At 39.6% G+C, this 24,123-nt stretch overlaps 1 protein-coding gene across 2 annotated transcripts; it reads left to right on the plus strand.

The window, feature by feature from the left end:
- Positions 1 to 1,316: 1,316 nt before the first annotated feature.
- On the plus strand, positions 1,317 to 23,768 carry LOC146487374 (kelch-like protein 7). 2 transcript variants are annotated; one of them, XM_085087468.1, is made up of 3 exons: positions 1,317 to 1,486; positions 14,410 to 14,532; positions 19,839 to 23,768. In XM_085087468.1, exon 3 carries the CDS (start codon positions 19,873 to 19,875, stop codon positions 21,571 to 21,573), a length of 1,701 nt encoding a protein of 566 aa, XP_084943594.1. In that variant the 5' UTR covers positions 1,317 to 1,486; positions 14,410 to 14,532; positions 19,839 to 19,872; the 3' UTR covers positions 21,574 to 23,768. The 2 variants fall into 2 exon arrangements, with proteins under 2 accessions (XP_084943594.1, XP_084943601.1); XM_085087475.1 differs by having other exon boundaries at positions 14,491 to 14,532.
- The last annotated feature ends 355 nt before the right edge of the window (positions 23,769 to 24,123 follow it).

The raw sequence follows: 24,123 nt of genomic DNA on the forward strand, positions 1-24,123 counted from the left end.
TGAAGTTTTTGGAAAGTTGTTTTTTATAGCAAAACAAAGAAGTGACTTAATTTTGAAAGGCATTGATTTAGTTCCAATAATAGTAACTGTTAAGTTTTATTGCAGCAAATCAAACAGATCTTTCATTGCGGCATAAACCTAGTTAGCCATGCAGTTGTGCACGTTAACGGCAAGACTTCTTTTGTGTGGCTATAGCTAAGCACATGAAACAAAAAACATGAAGCACCAATTGACGAATTTCTCACTGATTCACTTTCTTATTTTCAAACTTATTAATAATTCGTGAAGACGAATCAAAACCGTGAAATCACCGGCGAGAAGGAGGTTTGAAAATGTGATCTTAACTATCATAAAATTTGGTGAACTTTTGCTTTGAATTTCTCCAAGAATTATTAATGCCTTGGGTAGCTATATCAAACACTCGAATTGGGTTTTACAAAAATCGGCTGCGACTCGTTTTATTAACCCACTTCTTGAAAAGCGGATCCTATGCCGGCGTGATCCTTCATTATTCACAGAAACAAATCTTACTCCCTAATGACTGTCCGGTACCAAGTCACTATTTAGACTTCTTTAATTTTGGTATTATATTTTTGGAGTGAAAGGAGAATGGATACGAGTAAGGCCAAGCGCGAGGGGCGTTATGGGAAGGTTTCCCATGACGGCTATGGTGCCTTCACTCGTATCCAATCCCTTTCGTCCCCAAATATAGTAACTGAACCAACTGGGTACGATTCAGCTCTAATTATACAAGAAAGTCATGCTAACACCTTTTTTGTTTCCTCTGGAGAGTTTGAAATTCGCATTGTTAAGAGAGCGCGATTGAAAATAAGTCCACGGAAAGGAAATGAAACGATATCACTCCAAATCTTTCCGAACGAGGGCGAAAGCCATGTAGTATTAATAGCAGTTCATTTTCGTCGTGTTCCATGGGAGGCTCTTTCAGAGACGTGGCTTTGAAAGGTTTTCCTGAGCTGTTAAAAAGCACTTAAAATTACAAACACAATTGTAATTATAATTAGAACTTCTCCTTTTATTAAGTATGGCGTATAGAGCGGTTTTCTGTTGAGTATTGTAAAACCAAAACCAAAGTTGTCACTCTGACCAATCACAACTGACGTAGAAAGCACAATGAGCCAATCACAATTCAAAGCATATACACGTAGCTGGCGTTAAGCGCGGGAAAACGCGTCCGGGCCAAGAAAACCAAACCAAGAATTTTGTTAAGGTACTAATATTTGATTTCGTTGGCGTTTTCCTTTATATTCTTTAAAAATACGTTATTTAATCCGATAATTTCACAAATTCAGTTTCTACTTTATTGTTCTCGCTGCGCGTGCAGTATTCAGCATCATAACCTTTTATGACCTCACTTGGCACGCTCAAGAAGAGGGAGATGGTAAAGAGTTTTTTCGCCTTCTTTACTTGCCAGTTTTGCGCTTTGGGAGACAAAAATCTTTCACCCTTGGGCTAATATAGGAAATCGGTGAGTATGAACTGAGAATGGTTGCATGGGGTGCGCTATATTTTTTTAGAGAATCCAAAGATGGATTTTATAGAATGATGATAGATCTAAAGATGGATTTTATAGAATAACGATAGGTTATATGGACTCTTCATGGTGAAAAGAAATTCTAAAATAGATTATTATGCATGGTAAAGCAATGGCATACGATTGCGACTTAACCTCACCGCCAGTATATGCGCTATTACACCAGACAATTTTCCTTTTAAAATTGGAAACTTTGTTGCAACTGTCGCAATCAGCGTTGAGTAGTATATCACGTCCTGGAGTGAACATATCTCGCAATGTTTTTTGTTACTGCGCGCAAATCGTTGCGAGGAATAGAAGTCGGCTCAATTTAGTGCAACGCTGATTAAAACAAACAAACAAAAAAAGAAAAAAAAAAAGGAAAAAAGAAAAGAAACCTCCGAAACATGTTCATTTTAGCGCGTGTTCTCTGCCAACTCTAACGGACAGTTAGTGATTGTCCGCAAGTGCTGTGCGAGCATTATTCTGAGGGGGCATTGGGGTCTATTGGAAACCGAAAAAACGCACAAAAAATCACCCAAGACCGAAAAACCGAAATATACTTCGATCAAAACCGAAAACCGAATAACAAAAACATCAAAACCGAAAATTTACACACCTCAGTTTCCAAACCCCTCATCGATCTGAAACATTGATGGCACGTGGAGCCGGACTAAACTATATTAATTTCATCACGGTATTTGTGGACGCTATGCACGTGAATCCGGCAATTCTTCTAATCTCTGTTTAAATGAGGAAAATTGACAAAAATCCTTCTTTGAGTCGCAATAGAGGACTTTGGGGAAAATCTAGCGATATCTTATGGCGCACGCTGTTGAGGTGCATAATTGCCGAAGAGAAATCGGAAACGCTTGTATTTTGGCCGAAAACCGAAAACCAAATGCTTAAGAAAGGAAAAACCGCAAACCGCAACAGACACCAAAGCCGAAAAACCGAAGTTTTGAGGTGCAACAAAAACCGGGAATCCCGAACCATCGAGTTTGGTCGAGTTGGACTTCAAGGTAGACTTCGAGTTGAAGTTCAAGTTGGACTTTGAGTTAGATTTCGAGTTGGTATCGGAGTTGGACTTCTTTAAAATACTAAAAGCAAAATATTTCGTTATTTTTGGACTATTTTAAAAACACAAAAAGCAAAATACCGGCTTCGTTACTTTTGAGATCGCGCTGTCAAAGGACTGAGTCCCATGTGAAATCGGACTCCCCCCTCCCCCCTTCTTCCCCAACGAAAGATGGCATGTATACGATTATTTTTTTGCAAATTGTAGATACTAAACATGGTCTATGATAATAATAATAGTAATAATAATAATAATAATAATAATAATAATAATAATAATAATAATAATAATAATAATAATGATGATGATGATGATGATGATGATGATGATGGTGATGATAATGATGATGATGATGATTATGATGATGATGATAATAATAATAATAATAATAATAATAATAATAATAATAATAATAATAATAATAATAATAAATGATGTACAACAAAAGAAAACATGTTTGATCTGTTCAGAAGGTGGCGATGCGAAAGTGCAAGTGGCGTGACGATGCCGTCGTCCGGTTACTATCTTGTGACACATTTATCGGGTCACATTACCAGTTCACAAATTTCCTAGCGATGCGGTAAGGATGTTTTGATCTGAGGTCCTATTAGCCATGTGAAGTTAGGTTTAATTTACTTCAATAAGACTTGCAACTGAAACGTTAATTTTGAAATGGAAAGAAGCGCTGAGACAAGCTTCTGTTTCCGGCGAGTAAACAATTATAGAGATATCTTCATCCGGGCCGGAGAAAGATGGTGCACGTGGCAGGAGCACCCAACGACAGTTTTCTCTCAGATCCTTTGAGACGTTATTTTAGGCTATCTGGAGTGCCTTTAAAGCTCTGTAGGTTCATTTTAGGCTGCGCTATAATATTTTTATCTGTTTGGTTATTCTAGGGGAACTTGAGTCTTTTCGAAATTACTAGGGCATTTTTGTCCATTTCCCGAAAACCTTAGGTCTTATTTCCTTTCCGAAAATCTTAGCTGACCTTTTTTCGGCACCCGAAACGACATTTTTATCAATCCGAAAACACCAGGCCTTAAATTTCCCATGTCATGAAAGTTCGAGGTGAAATTCCCTTAAGAAAATTGTAGGGGATTAAGGGCCTTCCGAACAGATAATTTACCGAAACGATCTGTTGGGTGCCCCTGACGTGGTGATACAACTAAGTGTTGTCTCATACTATGCTTCTTTTCATCGTCGATCTAAACAGTATTTTGGGAGATACTGAATAAACAAATAACGTTTTTTGATTGGATTTATCTGTCCGTAGCTTTATATGCTTAGACGGCCGAGTGGCTTAGTATTAAACTTTGTCAGATTTTTAATTACTGTACCCTAAAGATACCTGTAGCCTGGCGGTTAGTTCAGTGTCTTTCGGTGCAGAAAATCCAAAATTATATATTACGGTAATGTATAATTTTGAATTTTCTGCTTGGCTAGTAACGGCGGGTTTGTTTTCTCATCAATACACTTTCAATAGCTCCCACCAGTTCGAAACTTAACACGTGCGAGTGACTCACATTCATTTTGTCATTTTGTGAGCTGGGCTGAGTTGCTCGAAGCATGGTTAGCGACTTACCATTGGTTAAGAGGTATTAAAACCTATAGGTTGCAATGGTGTTTAACCCGGGTTAGCGGTAACCATGCTTCGAGCAACTGGTCCCTGGGCTATACATATAGAAGCTCAGTCAAATACAGGTTGACTGACAAGTTTTATTCAAGTTTTATTGCTTTTTTCGCCGTAATAAACCTTTGTATTCCTTATTCAGAAAATTGTAAGAAAGCCTGACTTGTAGATCAAAGGGGTACTTATGTTCTTGGTTTGAGATATAAGTAAGTTTCTTTTTGAGAATATGACAGTCTGTATCATACCAGGGTTGCGATATTCTGGGCCCTTTTATTTGTCATATTGCCTAGCCTTTAGGAATTCTTCGCTGCTGATTCTAAAATATTTACAAACTTAGCTACTGCCATATTAACATCGTTAAATGAATCAAGATCGAGATTTTTAAAATCTGAAATCATTTGTTGTGATTCTGGAGATTGTATAGCTGTTTATCTCTGGATTCTTGTGTCTAATGGAATTGTCTTGGGAGACTGAAAAGCTCTTGCTGACTTGTTAAAGAAGAGCTTGCTGGTAGATTTGGAATCCTAATCATACCTACTAATTGGGAATGATCTGAAAAAGAAGGTGGGCGTACCACAAAGTTTTGGAATTTGTCTAATAACTCGTCACTAACTATGATATAATCTACAGTGCTTATTCCTTGAAAGCCATGAAATGTTATTTTCCTAATCTCGTACCCTGATCTCAGTCGGTTCGGGAATCCCAGTAACACAACGATAAAATGTCACGCAGTCTCTCTGAATAAAACCATTCAATTATTTCAATTGCGAAGGGAGGATAGTTTTTAAAAATCTGCGAAGCATACAATGGGGAATAAATGGGGCTACAATTAAGCATTCCGTGTAAATGGCATTAGGGGCATCTTGTTCTGTTTTTCTTCGTCGTAGTCACAAATCTGCGCATCTCCTAGTAGGGATGTATTGTTCTGATTGTCTTCAACAAAAGCAGGCCAATCAAAATCCATTCTTGTCGCGTATATCGCAAGGGAGGGGACCCACTCACCCCTACCTGTGTGACGTCAAAGCATTATTTGATTTATTCATTAAACCCGGATTAAATTTGCGGCGGCCATATTGTTAACATGTTGTGGACTCAAGTGTGCCGTTTTCAAACGGGAAATTAACCATTTTGAAGCGGTAGATCGAAAAAATAACTTCTAAGAAGCACTCGACTTTTAAAACGGTGGAAATTGGAGAATTCCTGGCGAAGGAATCGTGCTTTGTTTGACAGTTTTAGAACCACAATGCGCGAAGAAAAGGTCACTGATAAGCATGACGTTATGAGAAAGTCATTTCCGGTATGATTTCTAGTAACACAACGATAAAATATCAGGCAGTAATGGAATTTCCGGTACAACGAAAAGAGACGTAACACACGGGAAGCAACATAACCCTATCTTTGTGACTCAAGCTCTGATTCCATTAGCTAAGATAGTTTTATAAATCTGCGGAGCACACAATGGGAATCAAAAATGAGGCCACATTAAACATCATGCGTATACTGTTCACGAGTTGTGCTTCTCCAGGTTACTTCTGTCTTGTGGACGCGCGAGTTCAGTTAATTGTAAACTTGCGGGCGAAGACGAAAACTTCAGGTTTCTGGTTTAGAGAGGCTCTTGTTATATGTGAGAAAAAGTTGACTGTACATTTGGTATTCAGAGTAAACACAGTTTTTGCGCGTTGCCGTAGTCTTCATTCATTTGCTTAAACAGGTAGCTGATAGTCTGTACACTGGACTGGTATGCTCACTGGAAAAAAAAAATAGAATAAAGTTCCCACTGGAGGCAAAATAAAGACGATGAAAAGAATGGGCAGCCGACGCAATAGCCAGTCGGGAGTGTCAGATGCAAAGCTTCTCCTTCTTAAAGACGTAGTGGATATTTCACGGGGGCGAGAAGATATGAATTTTATTTTCGAGTGATAAAAACAATATTTTATTTTGGAGTGCATAAAATATTGTTTTTATCACTCGAAAAACTACATCCGGGACCTGAACGAAACTACATCATGGACCTGGTGGCGTATTTTGAATTCGCGATAAAATTTGTCCTTCGTGTTATAATGTGTAGTTAATGCTAGTTTTAATAACTTGTGTTGTATTAGACGTTGGCACAATCCCCGGATTTTACAATTATTTAAAGTGATTCTCGTTTACTGTCAAGGCATTTATTAAGATACCTTGGGCTTTTCTTACCTTCTTCGTAGTTTTCGTTTTAGTTTTAGATTTTTTAGTTATAGTTTTCGTCAGCAGGTTCCTAGTTTCGTCTTCTTCTCCTCGTGATAAGCAGCAAAACGAAGCAAATGGAGAAGATAAGCCACCTTGCAATAATCAGCAAACGGCGAGACATTTTTTGGAAACCATGTCTTGTGAAATACATGTCTTTTTGTAAAATTTTACTTTTCCAGCGATTTTTACGTGGAGTGTAGTCAACTCCCTCGTGCATGCAATAGACTGACTACAGAGTAATTTCCAAGTGCAGCTAAAATGAATCGTCTGAAGTCGTAGTGAAAGACTGAAAAGGGCGACAGCAGTCGATCAGGTTTATAGGAAACAGATCAATCTTGGATTGGCTTGTGAACACCGTCTCACCAAAATAAACATCGGACTCTAACAATTGCTGCCTTGAAAAGTTCTTGACCCCAAATTATTGAAGCTCACTGTGTAAAATAATGGTCAAGCATGCGTTAAGTACACGTAAAGTAAACACAACCTGAGGCGAATCATGTCGAATATATTTTTAGCCACACAAAGTCTTCAAATCGACATCCAATTGGACCGACGTCACGCAATCACGATTCTTGGAAACTCGCAAAAATAACACTCGCTTTAGGGCGTGGGTCCTTACACAGAAACAGAAAGAGAAACATCGGACTCTTTGGTCTTGAAACCATGATTATTGAAAGCTTATTGGGTAAAATAATTATTCTTATCAAGCCGGGGATGCAGATATAGGGTCAAGAAGTCCAAGAAAGTCTCGCTATTAAAAAAGGGGTCGACACATGGTCAAGCATGCGTAAAGTTCACGTAAAGTAAACACAACCTGAGGCGAATCATGTTGAATATATTAGTCTACAAATCGATTCACGTGGTCGTGGTGTGTGAGCGAGCCTGTGATAAAAATGTTTCCCTCAGTGTTACATGCAGGTCACGTACTATTTCTTGGAAAGCCATATCTACCAACATCTCTTTCCTTTTCGAGTTCGTCCTGAATGATGACGTTGTCATACCTTCAGTCTATTTTTATTTCGCTTCAACTTCGACATTGCACCGAGTACGGTAAAGTCATTTCATTGAAAGACCTTTGCTGTCCAATGCATAAGCATCAACTGCGAGCATCACTTGAAACAGGGACAGCTTATACCTTATGGCTCATGAAGGCCCATTTTCGTGGTAATGTCGTTTCGAAAATCTGCCAGGGAATAATGAAAGAGGAAAAAGATGAACGCTGAAAATTAATTGATACTATGGCGCCTGGTTTCCACGCAGCCGTTTATTCATGATGCATATTAGTTTCATGTGAATTCATAAAAACTCGTGTGTTTGATTTTACCACTGATATCCCTGCTACGCGTTCAATGCACCTGGTAACTGTTTCGTCATGAACTCAGTACGCCTGGGGAACTTTTGAAGACAACACGATTTTCGGTTTGACCACCAGAATTAAAAGGTAATTGATCAGTCAAGACAACTCCACATAATGCCGCGCTAGAAAGATGGGTTATCCATCGTGGTTGTAGTTTAAAATTGCAACATTAGTATAAAGCAGATTTCAGGAGTACTTGAAAATCTCCTTATCGGTTTCCCTTCGTTACTGGGACTGGTTAACGGTTGTTCTTAATCAACAACCTATTGTTTTGCAACTATACTTACAGGTTCCCGTAATCTTAACATGATTTATGCAACCTTGCTAAGTGCCTAAGGGCCTAAGGCGACGCACTATAATCTTTGATTACTACTAGTATATAAATATATAAATATACACACACTTTTTTTTCATTTTTTCCTTTATCAGTTTTTGTTAAATTTTTATTTTCTATCTTAATTTTTTTTTCGTGTTCCGGGATGTTCCGGAATGTTCCATGTTCCCGGTTTTATTGACGGCCTGATTTTTTACCGATTGATAACGGAAATCGGTGAAAATCGTTGAATTGATTTGGTGTGTCAAATCGATATTATTGATTTTCATGAAGTCTAACTCGAGGTCCAACTCGAACTCGAATCCAAACCGACTCGATGATTCCCTACTCCCGCAAAAACCGAAAAAGCGACCTATAAAAAAATGGCCAAAACCGAAAATCCCAATGCCCCCCTCTATACTAAACGTTTTTCAGTTGAAACTTGTCGAGTGACGCCGTAACAAAATAGCGAAAAAAGTTCTAACTAAAATTACCAAGTATAACATATATGAACTTACGTGGGTTCGAATCATAATTTAACCGTTTTACGGTTAAAAAATTCCCGTAGACAAGGGAGGTGTCAGTGAATTAACATGACAGCCTTTAGTATAATATTGTTTGATGTCCCACTAAACATACATTCCTCTGTTTATACCAACTAAAGCTGGTGTTGACACCAGTGTTACACTTAACTTGGCGTTGTCAGTCGACACCAAGTTTGTCGGTCAAAGTGTCAGCTGATTTGATTGACGTCGGCAAGCAACCTCGTATTCAGGGCTTTTGTCTTGTGTATCTTCCAGTTTAAAAGGGAAAAGCCAGAGAATCGTTTAAAGGATACTGTATTTTTGAATTTTAAATCACTGCACATGATAATTGGTAAAAGGCGTGCGAATCAGCAAATTATCACGTGCAGTAAAATGTTGTAAATTTTTAAGTTTTAAAATATCTTTTCTTTTAGCTTGAACTGGCTCGGAAATCAATTTTAATGAAGCTTTACTTCCTCTTAGTGAGAAAATTGTTCGTTCTGTTTCCTTGAAATTTTGTCAGAATTCAAAATAATTTCAACGGCTTTTCGTTGATTGACGTCCACCAAAACGCAACTTTATCCGACTCTTTGAAAGCGGAAGGTCTCGTGTTAGCCGTATGGCCAAATTGCATTTGTGCATATCATTCTATTTTTTGAAACAGTTAAATTGTACATCACATGCATTTTTAGTAGTGATAGGTGCACCGAATTATACCCGGTAAATGAGCAGCCATGAACATAAAGTGAGCAGCCAGAATAAATTTAAAAAATGCGCGGGAAATTTTATAAGCAATAATTATGAAGTCACAAAAGAATGTGTGGGTGTGTTGCATGCCCAGGCTTGCCCGCTCTATACCCACCCTGATTGGATAGTCAAGACTCTATTGTTAGAGTTAATAAAAACAGCGCAAAATTTGAAAGCGTTATCATTCAACTAGAGTAAAGATTATTTTATCGCTGCTATATTCCGCAAGGATGGTTCCAAACGTTCAAGTCGAACCGACCCCTCAGCCTCTCCTGTCAGTAGACGAAGTGGAAAAAATCCAAAGGTAGAAGATAGCAAGTCTTGTTGGTCATGTGTTCCAGCTAACGTATGCCGCCATGCTAGACGCAATGATTCAAGAAGAAAAAATAAATCGCTGTAACGGTTGCGCTATTCACCACCCAAGTCAAAGACAGCACTCCTGCCTGATGATGGATAGCGAAGATGCTTGGTTTTATTTCCGAGATGATGTGGTCGAAAACATTGATCTGAATCTCGTCCTAAAAACCGCCGAGAGTGTATGCAGTGGCTTGGTTTTAAACTGGGAAAGTCGTGGGAAAGACACGTGACCGAGCTGCCCAAGTTCCCTTGGACCAGCATCTATCTTACTTCGTTGGAACTCGAAGGATTCAGTGAAATCGTTCAACCGAACCAGCTGGAAGATCGCATTCTGTATGCCATTTACTACGCTCCCAGTGGATTGAAATGGAAAGATTGCAGTGGTATGGAAATGAACGGCCAAGTTAAAGCACAATGCCCTGAAACCATTGTCAGAAAACAAGAAGAACCACAACAAGTCGCCATTGCTCCAAAATGCGAACCCCTTTCAAAGACGCTCTCAGCGAATTCTTTGCCGAACGAAGAAACCCTCCGAAACTAACCATCGAGATTCCCAAGACAAGTTCACGACCAAAACTGCAAAGACAAAATGGGGTTATAGAGCAGTGATGAGGATGCGTTTTACTTGATTTGTGATACTCATGCTGACAGTTTTCTTGAAAAACAATTTGATTTTATATCAGTGTTAAGCTCATTTTCTGAGTCCTAATAAACCGTTGATGCGTAAACTATCTTTGTGTGTCTTTCTTTCTCCTATCTATCCCGAGGAAATGAAAAAGCTATTAAAGTCACGCACCGTTAGTCAGTTAATTATGCGAGTTCGCAAGCCTAAGGTTGCATAAAAATTAGTTCAGCTCTGCTGGAAAAAACCCCAAGGGAGTATCTTGACGTATTAGTATATAAAGGATCAATTAAAACACGCGACTTATAATTGTTAGCAATAGAACCAGACGAGAGATACCGTTTTAAAAACTTTATTAAAAAGCAATGACAAAAAGAGTCAAACACACAGCGATTTGAAAGGAATGAAAATGAATCATTTGACTGACTATTACAAATCCGTTTTTTTTTTTTTCGTTTTATTTCGAGGAATAATAATTATTCCTTCCGTGTCTACACAATTTTCCTATGGCCTCTAAGCCAAGAGTTCGACTTTCTTTGTTTCTTGCGGTTTGTCTTGTTCTTTGTAGTCGGTCTTTCAGTTTTTGCTTTAAAAGAGGCTTCATTTCTCCGATATCTTGACAGTTCGTACACCGTTTCATGTTTCTGTACTGGATTGAGATAGTGATTTTTTCCGGAATTATCCGCTTCACTTTCGTAAACGACGACTTTAACTTTAGGTTGCAGTTTCGCCTCTTGTAAATACTGTCTTCGCTGTATGTGGTCTAACTGATGAACATCCGCGAGATGGTTAGCTAATCTGACAAGGTACTTCGCCCCGCACGATGGAATCGGACAGTTTCTGCAAACTCTTTGGTAAACCATGTTGACAGTTTGATGACTGAACACAAATGACATTTTTTTCGCAACTAGTCAGTTTATATAGAGTGTCAGAAGGGCCAAACACAGTCCAGAAAGGCCATAACCAGGCCTGAAAGGCCAAAACCACGCCAAAAGGGACAAAAGGAGACAAACGCGCCATTTGTAGTTATATGGTTTTTTTTATTATTTTTCGCAGACACGCGTCGCTAGTCACGCAACAGCTCTCAACTTTGGAATCATCATCTTTATTTAAAAGTGTCATCACAAATAACAGTGTCTAATTAAAAAGTTTTGATCTTGCTTTAGTAATTTGCATTTCAAATTTTAGATTTTTTTATTTTTTCTACAAGTTTACTATTATTGTTATTATTTTCAAGTCATCAATCAACACACTTAAAGTTTGGTTGTTTACAGTTTTATTGAAATGCAACAATACAAAGGTCCAGGAAATAAAAAAAAATTCCATAACATTCATAGTAGGTTTAGTCTTGATCTTGTGGAATGGGCTGCTTTTCGTACAATCGATTGAGTAAGAATTTCCGCTTATCGATAGCAAGTTCCGTCGATTCCAACCAATCAAATCCTTCTGTGTCTTTAAGCTCTTTTTGAGTTTCCATCACTTTTTTGAAGGTGGGATCTTTTTTCATTGCACGCATCCATTGTAGATTCTCTAAGAGCACTTTTCTCAGCTCTTTTCTGTAAACAGGAACGAGAGCGTTCACGGCTTTACTACGAGCCACGTTTTCTGAATCTCCGTTTTCTTGGTACTGATTGATCAAAGCGTCCAGTTGGATCTTGTGGCGTTTCTCGGCTTCATCAAAAATGCGTGACCACGGCTCTAAGTTTTCTGTTTCTTCTTCTTGGGAAGACTCCGTTCCTTGACTAGAGACTTCGCTTTCTTGGGAGAAATCGCTTTCTTCGCTGTCTTCATAATTTCCAGCACCTTGTTGCAAGTATAAGGTATAGTTTGTGCTCGTCATCTTTGGTTTGAACCGCACGCGTTCTGACAGGAAACTAAACTTCAGAAAGTAACGCGTCTGTTTTATAGAAAATTGATGAAGGCGGGGTTACTAAGCGTTCTCCTTCATAAATAAAAGAAGACCAGAAAGGCCATAACCAGGCCAAACACAGGCCTGAAAGGCCATAACCAGGCCTGAAAGGCCAAAACCACGCCAAAAGGGACAAAAGGAGACAAACGGGCCATTTCTAGTCATGTGTCTTTATTTTTCTCAGACACAAGCGTGGGTGTCGCGCGTCGCTAATTTTTAATTGTCTTACAAGCTCTCTGTGATAATTCCCTTGTTCCGTTCAGGGTTTTGAAACAGGTCGCTAATAGTTTCCGATATTCTATTTCAATATCACTATTCTACACTTTTTCGAGGGTGTTTGGGGTTCCAACAGTAAACTTGCTAGCCATGTTGTTAAGGAACTGACGGTCTGAGAATCGAAGTGGACGAAGATTTCGCATCAAATAACTTGCGTGCAGCCGGTTCAGGTATTGTTATAGACACTGACTCTGGGACTACCCAATCAGAGTAGGTGTTGGATATGACTTATTGTTTCTCAAACAAAAGACACACGAGATAGTTCACATGCAAATTTTAGAGCTCGAGTCAAAGATTTGTTAAGCATAATTAGTGACTAACGCGGTGTAAAGATGAATAAAACTTTATTTCACTCAAAAACTTTAAAAATCTTTCAAAGGATCTCAAGATAGCTCTATTTCTACACAGACGGTAATGCAATATTTTTAATTCGAACAAACAGGAAGATCTTGGTTCCTTATATTGTTAAGCATAGCAATACATTTTGATCTGCGTAAATCTCGTGCAAAAGCTCTAGAATAAGAAGATAACTGTTTATCTCTTTCGATCTCTTCATGTTCTTCGGGGCTGATGACATAACCTTCAAAAGGTACGTGTTTGCCTTCAATATGTCTTTCATATAAAACCTTCAACACTCGGAAACTTTCGGGATGATGGCCGTCATCACTTGCGTACTTGAAATACGCCTGACGCAGCAAATCGTCTTTCTCTAAACAAAGTGTAGGATCTGGGTCGTCTCGAGAGTCTTCTTTCATTTTTTGGACATAAAACTTGTAAGATTCCCATACTTCGTCCATCCATTTTCTGTATCTAAGACCGTGAAATATTTTAGGACTTCCTAGACTGTTGAATCCATTGTCACACATTAAAAATCCTTCGTCATATTTGCGTGCATGGCGCTGGCGCTGAATAAGTCCTTTCTGTTTAACCTCTTGGCGATGATTTTCAAACATCTCCTTTATCTCTCTATAAGGATGGAATCTTGTGAACCGTGGCTTAGGTGAATATGAGAGCCGCTCCTTGATAGGATGCGATATTGGCTGGTCGATCCACATGAAAAAGTTACACTCTTTTTTGTGGCACGTCAGAAACATGCGATCCTGGCTCCAGGGTTGTTTACTTTTTCTCAATGCTAGTTTGTTAGAGCAATCACAGACCAACTGAGCTGCATATTTTTTCACATTAGAGTGTGTTTGATGCGCGATACGCTCTATGTCCTCTTTCCATTCTGAAGCAGGGGCAAACATAAAGCACATTTTCTCGGGACAGTAAACATAGCTAAATCCTTGCGCTTTTTCTACCAATTCCAACGTTGAGCAGGGATGAAACGGGCAGAACTGACCGGGTAAGGAACTCTCTTTATTTTCTGTCAACAGAGGTGTAGCGCTAGATTCCACTCGAAACATTTCTGTTTTCTCCAACAAACGTAAGACAACCTTGTTTTCTAAAAGTGGAATAGCGCTTTTGATAAAAGCGGCCTTTTATTTTGCAAACATAATGGTCTGGCAACGACCAATCAGCGTTGGGCTGCTTACTTGTCAAGGACCCATCAATCAAAAGTGCCCCCTAACCTGTCAACACACCCACACATTCTTTTGTGACTTCATAATTATTGCTTATAAAATTTCCCGCGCATTTTTTAAATTTATTCTGGCTGCTCACTTTATGTTCATGGCTGCTCATTTACCGGGTATAATTCGGTGCACCTATCACTACTATTTTTGACTTAATTACACATTCTATATCATGTTGTGGTGTGCCTGTCTTTACAATTAGAGTTCTTGTGTCAGCAGTCATATTTTTTTAAATTTCAAGCTCGATGAAATCTCATCTTTCCAGGGTATTTCAACTCTTTACTCTTTCGTTCCTAGTGGCAAAAACAAGAGCGCGTGCTTCTCACGTAATACTCCTTTGTTGCAGACTGATGACACGATAGAATCCAAATCAAACATCAACTTACAGGTAAGTCTCCTTTATTGCAGAATTATCTTCAGGTAAAAGTTTGTAGCGATACGGCTTTTAATGTACTTGAATTAAAATTAGAATCTCACTAATTTTCGATGACGCGAAATTTATAGCCTGCCATTCTCGGAGACCCTTGGGCAGCTCAGGAAGGAATTTTCATGGGCGAAAGTTTACCGCGAAAATCCCTTCCACCCGACTAGCTGCCCCTTGGTCTCCGGCCGAGGATGATAGCCTGTAAAACAAGTGACATTTTATTAAAAACTGGATCATTGTATAATGCAATTCCAGGGATTTGATTGGATTAGCGGCCATGGTATATGATGCATTACCATACCTGAAAAATAGCGGCCATTAAATTGTCTTCTGGTTGTTCTTGCAAAGCGAAATCAGCAAAGATCTATCGCGGCCTACGGAGTATCGACTCGGACAAAATAGAACGAAACGTTTGTGGAAGAAAATCGGACTAATTCGGGCGATCGAATTCAAATTTGTTCGGGCATCGAACAGGGTTATATATAATTTTTTGCAAGCGGTTGTCGGATTTCCGAACCAAATCAAATGCAAACTAACTCCGTGGTAAAAAAAATTGGAATGTACCGAGCGATATCCAAAATAACGAGTATTAGGTCCCATCAAAAATTAACACGGTAATCTTTAGCTATTACTGGCACGGACGGTTAAGCTAATTATTTCTAGAACCTTGACCACGCGCGCGGTTAATATTGTAATGCAATCTGTTCCGGCCTTTTCTATAGTTTCTCTCATTTTAATTCTTCTGAAATGGCTGATTTCCTTAGCAACACTAACGAAGGAGTTTGTGACCAGCACGAGGAACACTGTGACCCCATCAGAGCTCCAAATATGATCGTGTTCAAGTAAGGGCATATCTATCTATCCCTCTCTGATTATCAAGGACTACAAGGTTACTGTAGAGGTGCACAATATGACCATCTATAACCGTTACAAAGTTTTAGTAGAACTAAAATCATTAGAAAATTTTCTCCTTCTCCGACGGCAGAAAGAGACTGATTTCAGAATTGGTATTCACGTTACTCAGTTTTCAGTCAGTGACAGAAGCAAACTCGAAAATTTTACTAGGGTTAAAATACACTATCACATTTATTCCATTACGTAAATATTCGGTATTTATTTGGCGTGGATTTATCATTGATCCTGAAAGAGCAAATGTTTGAATAGAAATATTTTTGCGGAACATTATTACAGAAAACAAGAAGTGAAAAACGTCCGAGTTACAGTTATTTGAAACTAGCTCTTCGTCGGCACGAAGACACAGAAGGTATTTTACAACACAGGTAGCGCAGTTACTTAAAAAGCATCACCTGGCTCTAGTTTTCATCTAGAAATTCAGTAATTACCTTCACCGCTACCACTAAATTAGGCTTCTTTGCACTGAATGCTTTGTCGGATCATGCATGAATGTTACAAAAACGAATGCCTATCAAGTTGTCCTAGGGTTACCAGGCAATTTTGACACCCATCCGTTTCATGGACACAAGCTCCATTCAAATACTTTCTCATTGCTTTCTTTCACGGGCTTTGTTTTGCTATTGCTACTTCCAACAAAACTTCCCGTCTAAAATAAACCTAACCTCGTGCTCTTTAGCTTGGATCCCTCGGTTAACTTCGTTTGTGTCGTTGGCTAAGAAAATAGGCCAGGAAGGAGGGTAAGTTGTTCAAACACAAGGAGGTGTCAGAAAGGCGTTTAGAATTGGTAATAATAGCTCGCATAGCGAATGTATTATTTTAGCACCTGATTGACAAATTTCTTTTCGATTTCGTTCGATTTCCGAACATAATCCAACCCAATTGTTTATTGAAAGTTTATTTAGTGATAATTTGTTGAGTCCCAGTTATCCTCCTTTCGTTTTATTTTGTTCGTTCGTTCGTGAGTCCTTAGCCTTCGTAGCAGGCAAACAAAAATAGAGGGCACGAGCAAGAGCGGGGGGCGCAAGAGAGGGAAGGAAAACGAAAAGGAGGTAAAAGACGTCTTCCTTGCTCACGCGCCCCGTTCCCTCTCGCGCAGGCTAGTGCGTCCGTTGCTTCGTTGGTTCCTCCATCCGTTTGTCCGTTCCGTCGGCCTTTTCGTTCCAGTTCGTTCGTTAGTGCGTTAAAAACAGTGAAACAAAAGTTAATCACCACTTCGAAACGGCAGTAATGACGACGTCAGATGAACACAGTATCATCTGTAAAATGTGCTCCGCTGTTTTTGAATTATCGTGATCTTCCTGAAGCCTTTTATTTGTTCCAGTTTGACCGTTCTGTGAATGAAATCCCAAAGTGTGACCGCTTAAATGAAAGTTACTGAGAAGTATTCCTGTTGTACTGTTTATTTGTACAAAGTTGTTATAACTTTTGATTCTGTGGACAAACCCTTAACGTGTGACCATTCAAACGAATTATATTGGCAGTTCTCAGTCTTGTAATCAGGGGCACCCAACGACAATTTTCTCTCAGATCCTTTGAAACGTTATTTTAGGCGATCTGGAGTGGCTTTAAAGTTCTATAGGTTCATTTTAGGCAGCGCTATAATATTTTTATCTGTTCAGTCCAGTTCTAGGGGAACTTGAGCCTTTTCGAAATTACTAGGGCATTTTTGTCCATTTCCCGAAAACCTAAGGTCTTATTTCCTTTCCGAAAATCTTAGCTGACCTTTTTTCGGTACCCGAAACAACATTTTTATCAATCCGAAAACACTAGGCCTTAAATTTCCCATATAACGAAACTTCGTGGTGAAAATTCCCTTCAGAAAATTGTAGGGGATTAATGGCCTTCCGAAGAGATAATTTACCGAAACGATCTGTTGGGTGCCCCTGTTGTAATGCTTTATATGACGTTTTACAAGGTGGTCTACTCAGTTAGTTCCTAAAGTGTGAACATTCAAATGAATGCTACCAAGCCATTTCTTTCCCAGTATTGCTGTTAAGCTTACACTAATTTACGAAAAAAAATTCATTTTTTCTGTCCAGTTTTCATTTTTGGGCAGCCTGGTGTATTCAAATTATAAGACAGAAATCATGAAATGTATTGTGAAGCTAATGTGAGGGTGTGTTTTCAACTTGAATTTGGAATACAGTTATTTCTTTTCGGTAGTTTTGATGGATATTTTCCAGATTATTTGACATTTTCCTGTTGTTCAAAGATTAGAGTTAACAGCTGTGCTGTGGACAGGTTTGCCTACTCCCTTTAACCTTGGCTTCGGCCTCCTCCAAACTTGAGGATTTTATCAGCCTGATTGGTTTCCCTTTCTATCTATTCTCCTAGAACAGTTGTGTTGTTCTTTCGTGTTAGTGTATTTTGGCAAATGAAAACCAATTCTTATCTCTGGTTGGAACCGTCTGGCCAGCAAAGTTGGTTGAATTACACTCCAGTCGTATACATGTTTACAGCACACTATAAAGCGAGGCGTGATTTGAGTGTTACTCTTAGAAAAAATGTAGAGCAGACGTAGAATTGAGCAGAATTGTTGTAGATTTGATGTCGTGAAGAACCAGTCCAAAAGAATAAAGAAGAGCTAGAGAGATTCCTGGTGCCTCTCTGCTAAGCCAAGCGAGTGTCCTACAAATGTTCATACGTTAGTGGCGAGGAAATGATCGACAAGGCGTAGTCTTGGCAGTATGTTTTAACGCGCGTAGAGAACGGGAATAATCTAATCGTTTGAGTTGACAATCATTCCGTGAGCGTGCGTTGGATTGGAGATCATCTAGATGGTACCCTTGAGGTCATACTGGTCATCTCATATCTAGCAAACGCTAATAGCCGAATTACTATTTTATTAAAAACAGCCGATAAATATTCACCTTGCCGAGTTCATTTTGAAAGACATCTCGTCCACGGTGTAATAGTCATCATTAAAAACTCGATCATCGTATAATGCATTTCCAGGGTTTATATTAGCTTAGCGGCCATGGTATCCATTATACCATCCCCGGGAAATAGGCAACCATTAAATTGCTTTCTGGTTTCTCGTGCGAAGCGAAATCATCAAGATGCAGCAATATTTCTTGATTGTTTTAAATAAGACAATTATTCCACTCGCACGTGTTGGATATGAGATGATAGTTAGCTAACGAGGCGCATAAATTAACTAACCCGGCGTCGTCCGATTTGTTTTCGAAGGGACAAAAAATTAAATAAATAAATAAATAAATAAATAAATAAATAAATAAATAAATAAATAAAGAAATAGAAAGTCACATATTTAAGACCGCCTTTCCTTGTTCAAAAATAAATACAAATAATCATGAAGTAAAATGAAATAAAAAATAAAATAGAACAAACTAGACAGTTTGCGTTTGCTTACTGGCAATCAATCACGTAGTGACCATATCGGACTGTTGGGCCGGAGGCTGAAACATTCGGTCCGAAAAATAAACACATGGCCGAGAAGCGAAGTTTAGAGAGGGGCTACTGTGAAATTGTGAGGACCTTTTTTCAGCAAAGGGCATAGTCATCCGATTCAGCAGCAAGCCAGAAAAGGGTTAACTTACTTATTTTATAAGCCCCGATTAATATCTGAAAACGCACGCGCTTTATTGTGGAAAAGACAAAACAGCCACTGATACCAGCCACCTTGCCTGAAGTGCCGATTAAATAGACAGTGATGATTGAACCAATCAGCTTCGGTTATTTGCAACAGACCAGTGAGAGGCGGTCTTCTCAAAGAGATTGTGGCTTAGTAAACATCCCTAAGACGGTGATCCGCTGGTGACAAAAATAAATTTGTTAGCGAAAACAAGTGGTTGCTAGATAGAGAAGATTACTTATGATAAGTGGTCGTTAAGGGAGGTTCGACTGTGCAACAAAAACGCTTTTTCGTTGTTCGCGTTATGATTAGAATCATTCTACACATTTTTATGCCTCCTTTGTGTCATTAGTGCAATTTATTGGTTGAATTTCGGATGTAAAGTCCTTGGAGCGAGACAAGTAAACATGTATACACACCTGTCGGGAAAAGCTAAGCATCACTACGAAAAGAAAATGAAATCATTTTAAAATAAAACTAATAAATTATTATTTTCAAAACTGAGGTTTGTTTAGTTTTCTATTAACCTGGAAGGGAAGTCTCTCGTCTTTGACCCAAAATGCCTGGAAAATGATAGGGGAACAAACGTCGAACTAACAATCCGCGCGTCACCGTCGGCGCGGCAATAGCCAAAACACAAGACCTCCCCCCCCCCCTCCCCATGGGAAACGTGTTAAAACCTGCGGTTGCCACATGCGGTGATAACCTGTCACAAAACTGAAAGGGACAAAGAAACTGATACGTGTTGTTGTTATTCCAGTGTTACAGAGCGTGGAGAAGTTAACTGACGAGGGATGGCAATGTTGCAAAAAGCAGTAAATGACGAGCAGCATCGAAATGAACTGCTCTTCAAACTCGCCCATCAACAACGACAAGGCGTTCTGTGCGACGTGGTTCTGGTCATCAAGGATCGAGAATTTCCAGCTCACAAAAGTGTTTTAGCGGCTTCCAGCGAATATTTCCTGGCTCTGTTCACGACAACAATGATCGAAAAGAATTGTTCTTCTGTCCAGCTTGATCTGTGTCCAGACATCATTCAAGATCTTCTTGACTACATGTACACTGGGATGGTTTCTTTGAACGCATCCAATGTCAAGGAACTGATCATGACGGCTGATTATCTGCTGATTGCAGATTTGAAACATAAGGCTGTGGAGTATTTACACTCTCTGATATCAAAGTCCAATTGTGTTCTGATGTATGTCTTTGCTGAACAGTGTAACTGCGCTGAATTGAAACTCGCCGCGAGGAAAGTCATTCGCGACCATTTTGCCCTGGTGTCCAGCACAGATGAGTTTCTTGATCTGGAGTTTGAACTTCTCATGGATCTGGTGTCAGATGAGAAAATTGTGGTCGCACGAGAAGAGGAGGTTTATGAAGCGGTACTGCGGTGGGTCAAATACGACCAGGAAACCCGACAAGTTTACTTTGAGAAGCTGTTTAGAGAAGTGCACCTATTCTCCATGCCAAAGGAATACATTTTAGATCACATCAAAACGGAACCCCTGGTCAACCGAAATGCGGAATGCATGGAGTTTCTTGTCGAGGGTCTGAAAACTTTCAACGTTCAAGAAAGTGACAGCGTTGATTTGAGGCCCAGAAAATGCCTCGAAAAAGAAGTGAGAGCAATACTTTTGACTGGAGGCCTGTGTAGTGGGAAATCTCTGAAGAGTACAATGGTGTATTTTCCCGAGCAAGACACTTGGCATCAGCTGGCTGACATGACTTCAGACCGCAACGAACATGCTGTTGTTGTCTGTGAAGGATTTCTTTACTGCATCGGTGGTTACCCTCGGGGGTCCACTGTGGAACGCTTTGACCCACTAACCAACACGTGGTCCCAAGTGGCAGATCTGATTCAGCGGACATTCGCACCAGCGGCTGCCGCGTTCAATGGCCGCATTTACCTTATTGGCGGGAAGGATGGCTTTGATGCCCTCAGCACAGTACAGTGCTACCAGCCAAGCGACAACACGTGGAGTCCGGGGCCAGCTATGAGACACGCCCGCAAGGCATTATGCGCGGTCGCGTTTAACGGTGACGTATATGCCATCGGTGGATGCGTAAATGACAACTATTCACTGAGCACGGTTGAAAAACTCAACATGGCGACCCTTGAGTGGAGCGAAACGAGCCCCATGGCACAAGAAAGAAAATACGCATGTGCAGCTGTGTTAGGAGATAAGATTCTTGTGATTGGTGGATTTCAAAACACGTCAACATTCGCTCTGGGGAGTTGTGAGGTATACTGCCCCCGAGAAGATCAGTGGAGCATTCTGGCCGATATCAACCTTCCGCGTGCTGCAGGGGGAGTGGCCCAAGTTGAGGGGAGGTTATATATTTTGGGTGGCAGGCACAACAGAGAAGCCGTCCATTCCGTGGAGCGGTATGATGAGGAAAGTAGAAAATGGATCGTGGAGGAGACTGCAATGCGTTTTGGATGTGCGTGGTTTCATTGTGGAGTTATTAAAATACCAAAAACGCTTATAAACTGATCATGAGTGTTGTGAATGACAATACGGAGAAAAACAAAAGAAAAGATGAACAAAAGAAAATAATTAGAGGTTAGAATGGTAAAAAGAAAGGCAATAAGAAATTAAAGTAATTAAGGGAACGGGTAGGAGATAGCATAAACTGGCCGCAGTACAAATTTTGTTTCGCTATTGTCCCAACGTTTCTTGCAGTTTCCATTTGCTTTAAACAAACTGGGAAATACAAAAAAGGGATCAGGATCTCATGATGTATTTGCAAGACTAGAACTTAGTGAATAAACTTGTCGTATCACGGGAAGCAATTATTTTTGAGACGCTGTAAAGCAAAGCAAACGCCGCGAAAAAAATATATAGTTTAAAACGTAAAAAGGATAATAAGGAATAGGACTTGTTGGCTTTATCTGAGGGTCTGCATGGGGTTAGCTGAGAGCTGAGAATTGGCCAAAATTTTAACTGTCAGCTGAGACATGACAGGTCTTTTTTTGACCGGATAGGTGAGAATCGTTAACAAAAATGTTAGCTTAGAAGGCTAAACTTTGCCTGTGTATAGTGCGAATTTTCTTTGCAAATAACTTGCCAGGAACTGTGTAGTCAATGCCTGGAGAATGACTCAGTTGCTGACGAAGATGGCTCGGAGTTCCTCACAAGTTGTTTCTAGCTAGAAGTCGTGAGGTCGTCAGTATTTAGCCTGCGAGAGCTGATGCCTTATAGCTTTTCCGACTTTTGTTTCACTCGCCCCGGGTGAAACAACAGCCCGATAACGGGTCTACTCTCGCAGGCTGGGTCGTCAGAAGATGATAAGCAGTATCCGTAAAGCCTTGAAAGATATGGGAATCACTCGGAAGTTCTACGGAAATCTTCGGATGATACTCGACACTGTTCGTGAATGGGAGGGACACTCTTGATACGATACATGCAAAACCGCAAAACTACGCGAGAAATAGCTGAGAAATAACTTAAATTTTAACTGATAGCTACGAAACCAGCACCCCGATGAAGACCCTCTTATTTGTAGTCGTCTTATAGTTTTCTGTTATTTATATTTTTTTCTTGCTAAGGACCCCTTCGAAAACCACATTTTTGAAAGGGCTTTCTTGTTAAATACTGTAGTTTGGAAGATATGCTAAGTACGGGTCGCGAGGCTAATCAAAATTAAATAGTAATTTTCTTGAAAGAAATGAATTTCAAGAAGTCTGCGTAATTAAAGAATATATCCATGTTAACAGTGGATAAATTTGTTAAATCACGGTAAATGATTTTTGTGAGACGTCGAAAAGCTGAGCAAACACCGTGAAAAAGCTGAGTAAAGTAAAGCTAATTGCAGTTTGAGAATGAAAAGAATAATTACGAGAACACATATTTAGGAGTGAATAGATTTGCAGTAAGAAGAAGGGGAATAAGCTAATAAAAATTAATTAATTTCCAGAAAGAAATATATTTAACTTGAATATCTTTTAAGCTTGAGAATGATGCTATGATGCCATCGAAACGTCGCGCTACGTTTTCACTATTTTTCCTCAGAAGAAGATGGTTTGTAAGAAGTCTAGGTAATTTTAAAAGATGATATTTAACAACAAATAACTTTATTGTATTGTTACAGTCGCCTCCAGATAACTCGAACCCTTTGCTAACTCGAACCTCGCGCTAACTCGAACCAATTTTCCTTTCCTTTCAGGTCATTTTCTATATAATTTTACCCTCGATAACTTGAACTGCCGATAACTCGAACCTTTTTCAATTTCCCTTGAAGGTTCGAGTTATCGGGAGTCGACTGTATTGCTATAACTTTGTGAATACAGAACGGAAAAACAAAAAAGCTTAACAAAAGACATGTGGTTTAAGTGGTGTGGGTAATACCTATTATATTTAGCAATTACATAAACAAATCTGTGGTTTATTATTGGACACATGATAGACAAAGGCAAAAAGCCATGTCTTTTACACTGGCAGAACTTGAAATAAATCTATTTGAATCGAAATTGCGTCTTTTACTATTGCTGGAACTTTTAAGTAAATGTTTGAATCTTGCGACCTTGCTTAGTTCCTGTACGGCTTTCTCCTAGGCCTTCACGGCCAATTTGTTTCGGTGATGTATCCGAGACGAACGGTTTTCGCTCGACCGGAAACGGGTTGACCGAGGCAAAAGGGAGCGAGAGGCTTTGGAACTGGTAGCCTGCGAACGCAGACGTATTTCCGGCTGTCGCTTCTCTCCGCTGAAGAGAAGCGACAGCCGGAAATACGTCTGCGTTCGCATGCTAAGAAACTGGGCAACCTGTAATCGAGGTTGGTTGGGATTATGAGTATTGAAGCATACGAAAGCGAAGATTAACATTTGTGTGTTAGGGGGAGCCTTTGTGAATAGTGTTCTGCATGTTGTGTTCACTAGAAAATTTTCTGTCAACGACAACAGCAAAACAAAGGCCCTGCACTTGCGTTTTTTGTTTTGGTACATTTATTTGCCGCCACCAGCAAAACAACAACGTGAAATGACCAAATTCAAGGTTTTTCGGAGAACGGAGCACAAGACGGTGAATTTTTCATTATCCTTCGTTA

This window comes from Pavona decussata, unplaced genomic scaffold, assembly GCF_977016875.1.
Source record: "Pavona decussata unplaced genomic scaffold, jaPavDecu1.1 SCAFFOLD_16, whole genome shotgun sequence".
Taxonomy (NCBI): Eukaryota; Metazoa; Cnidaria; class Anthozoa; order Scleractinia; family Agariciidae; genus Pavona; species Pavona decussata.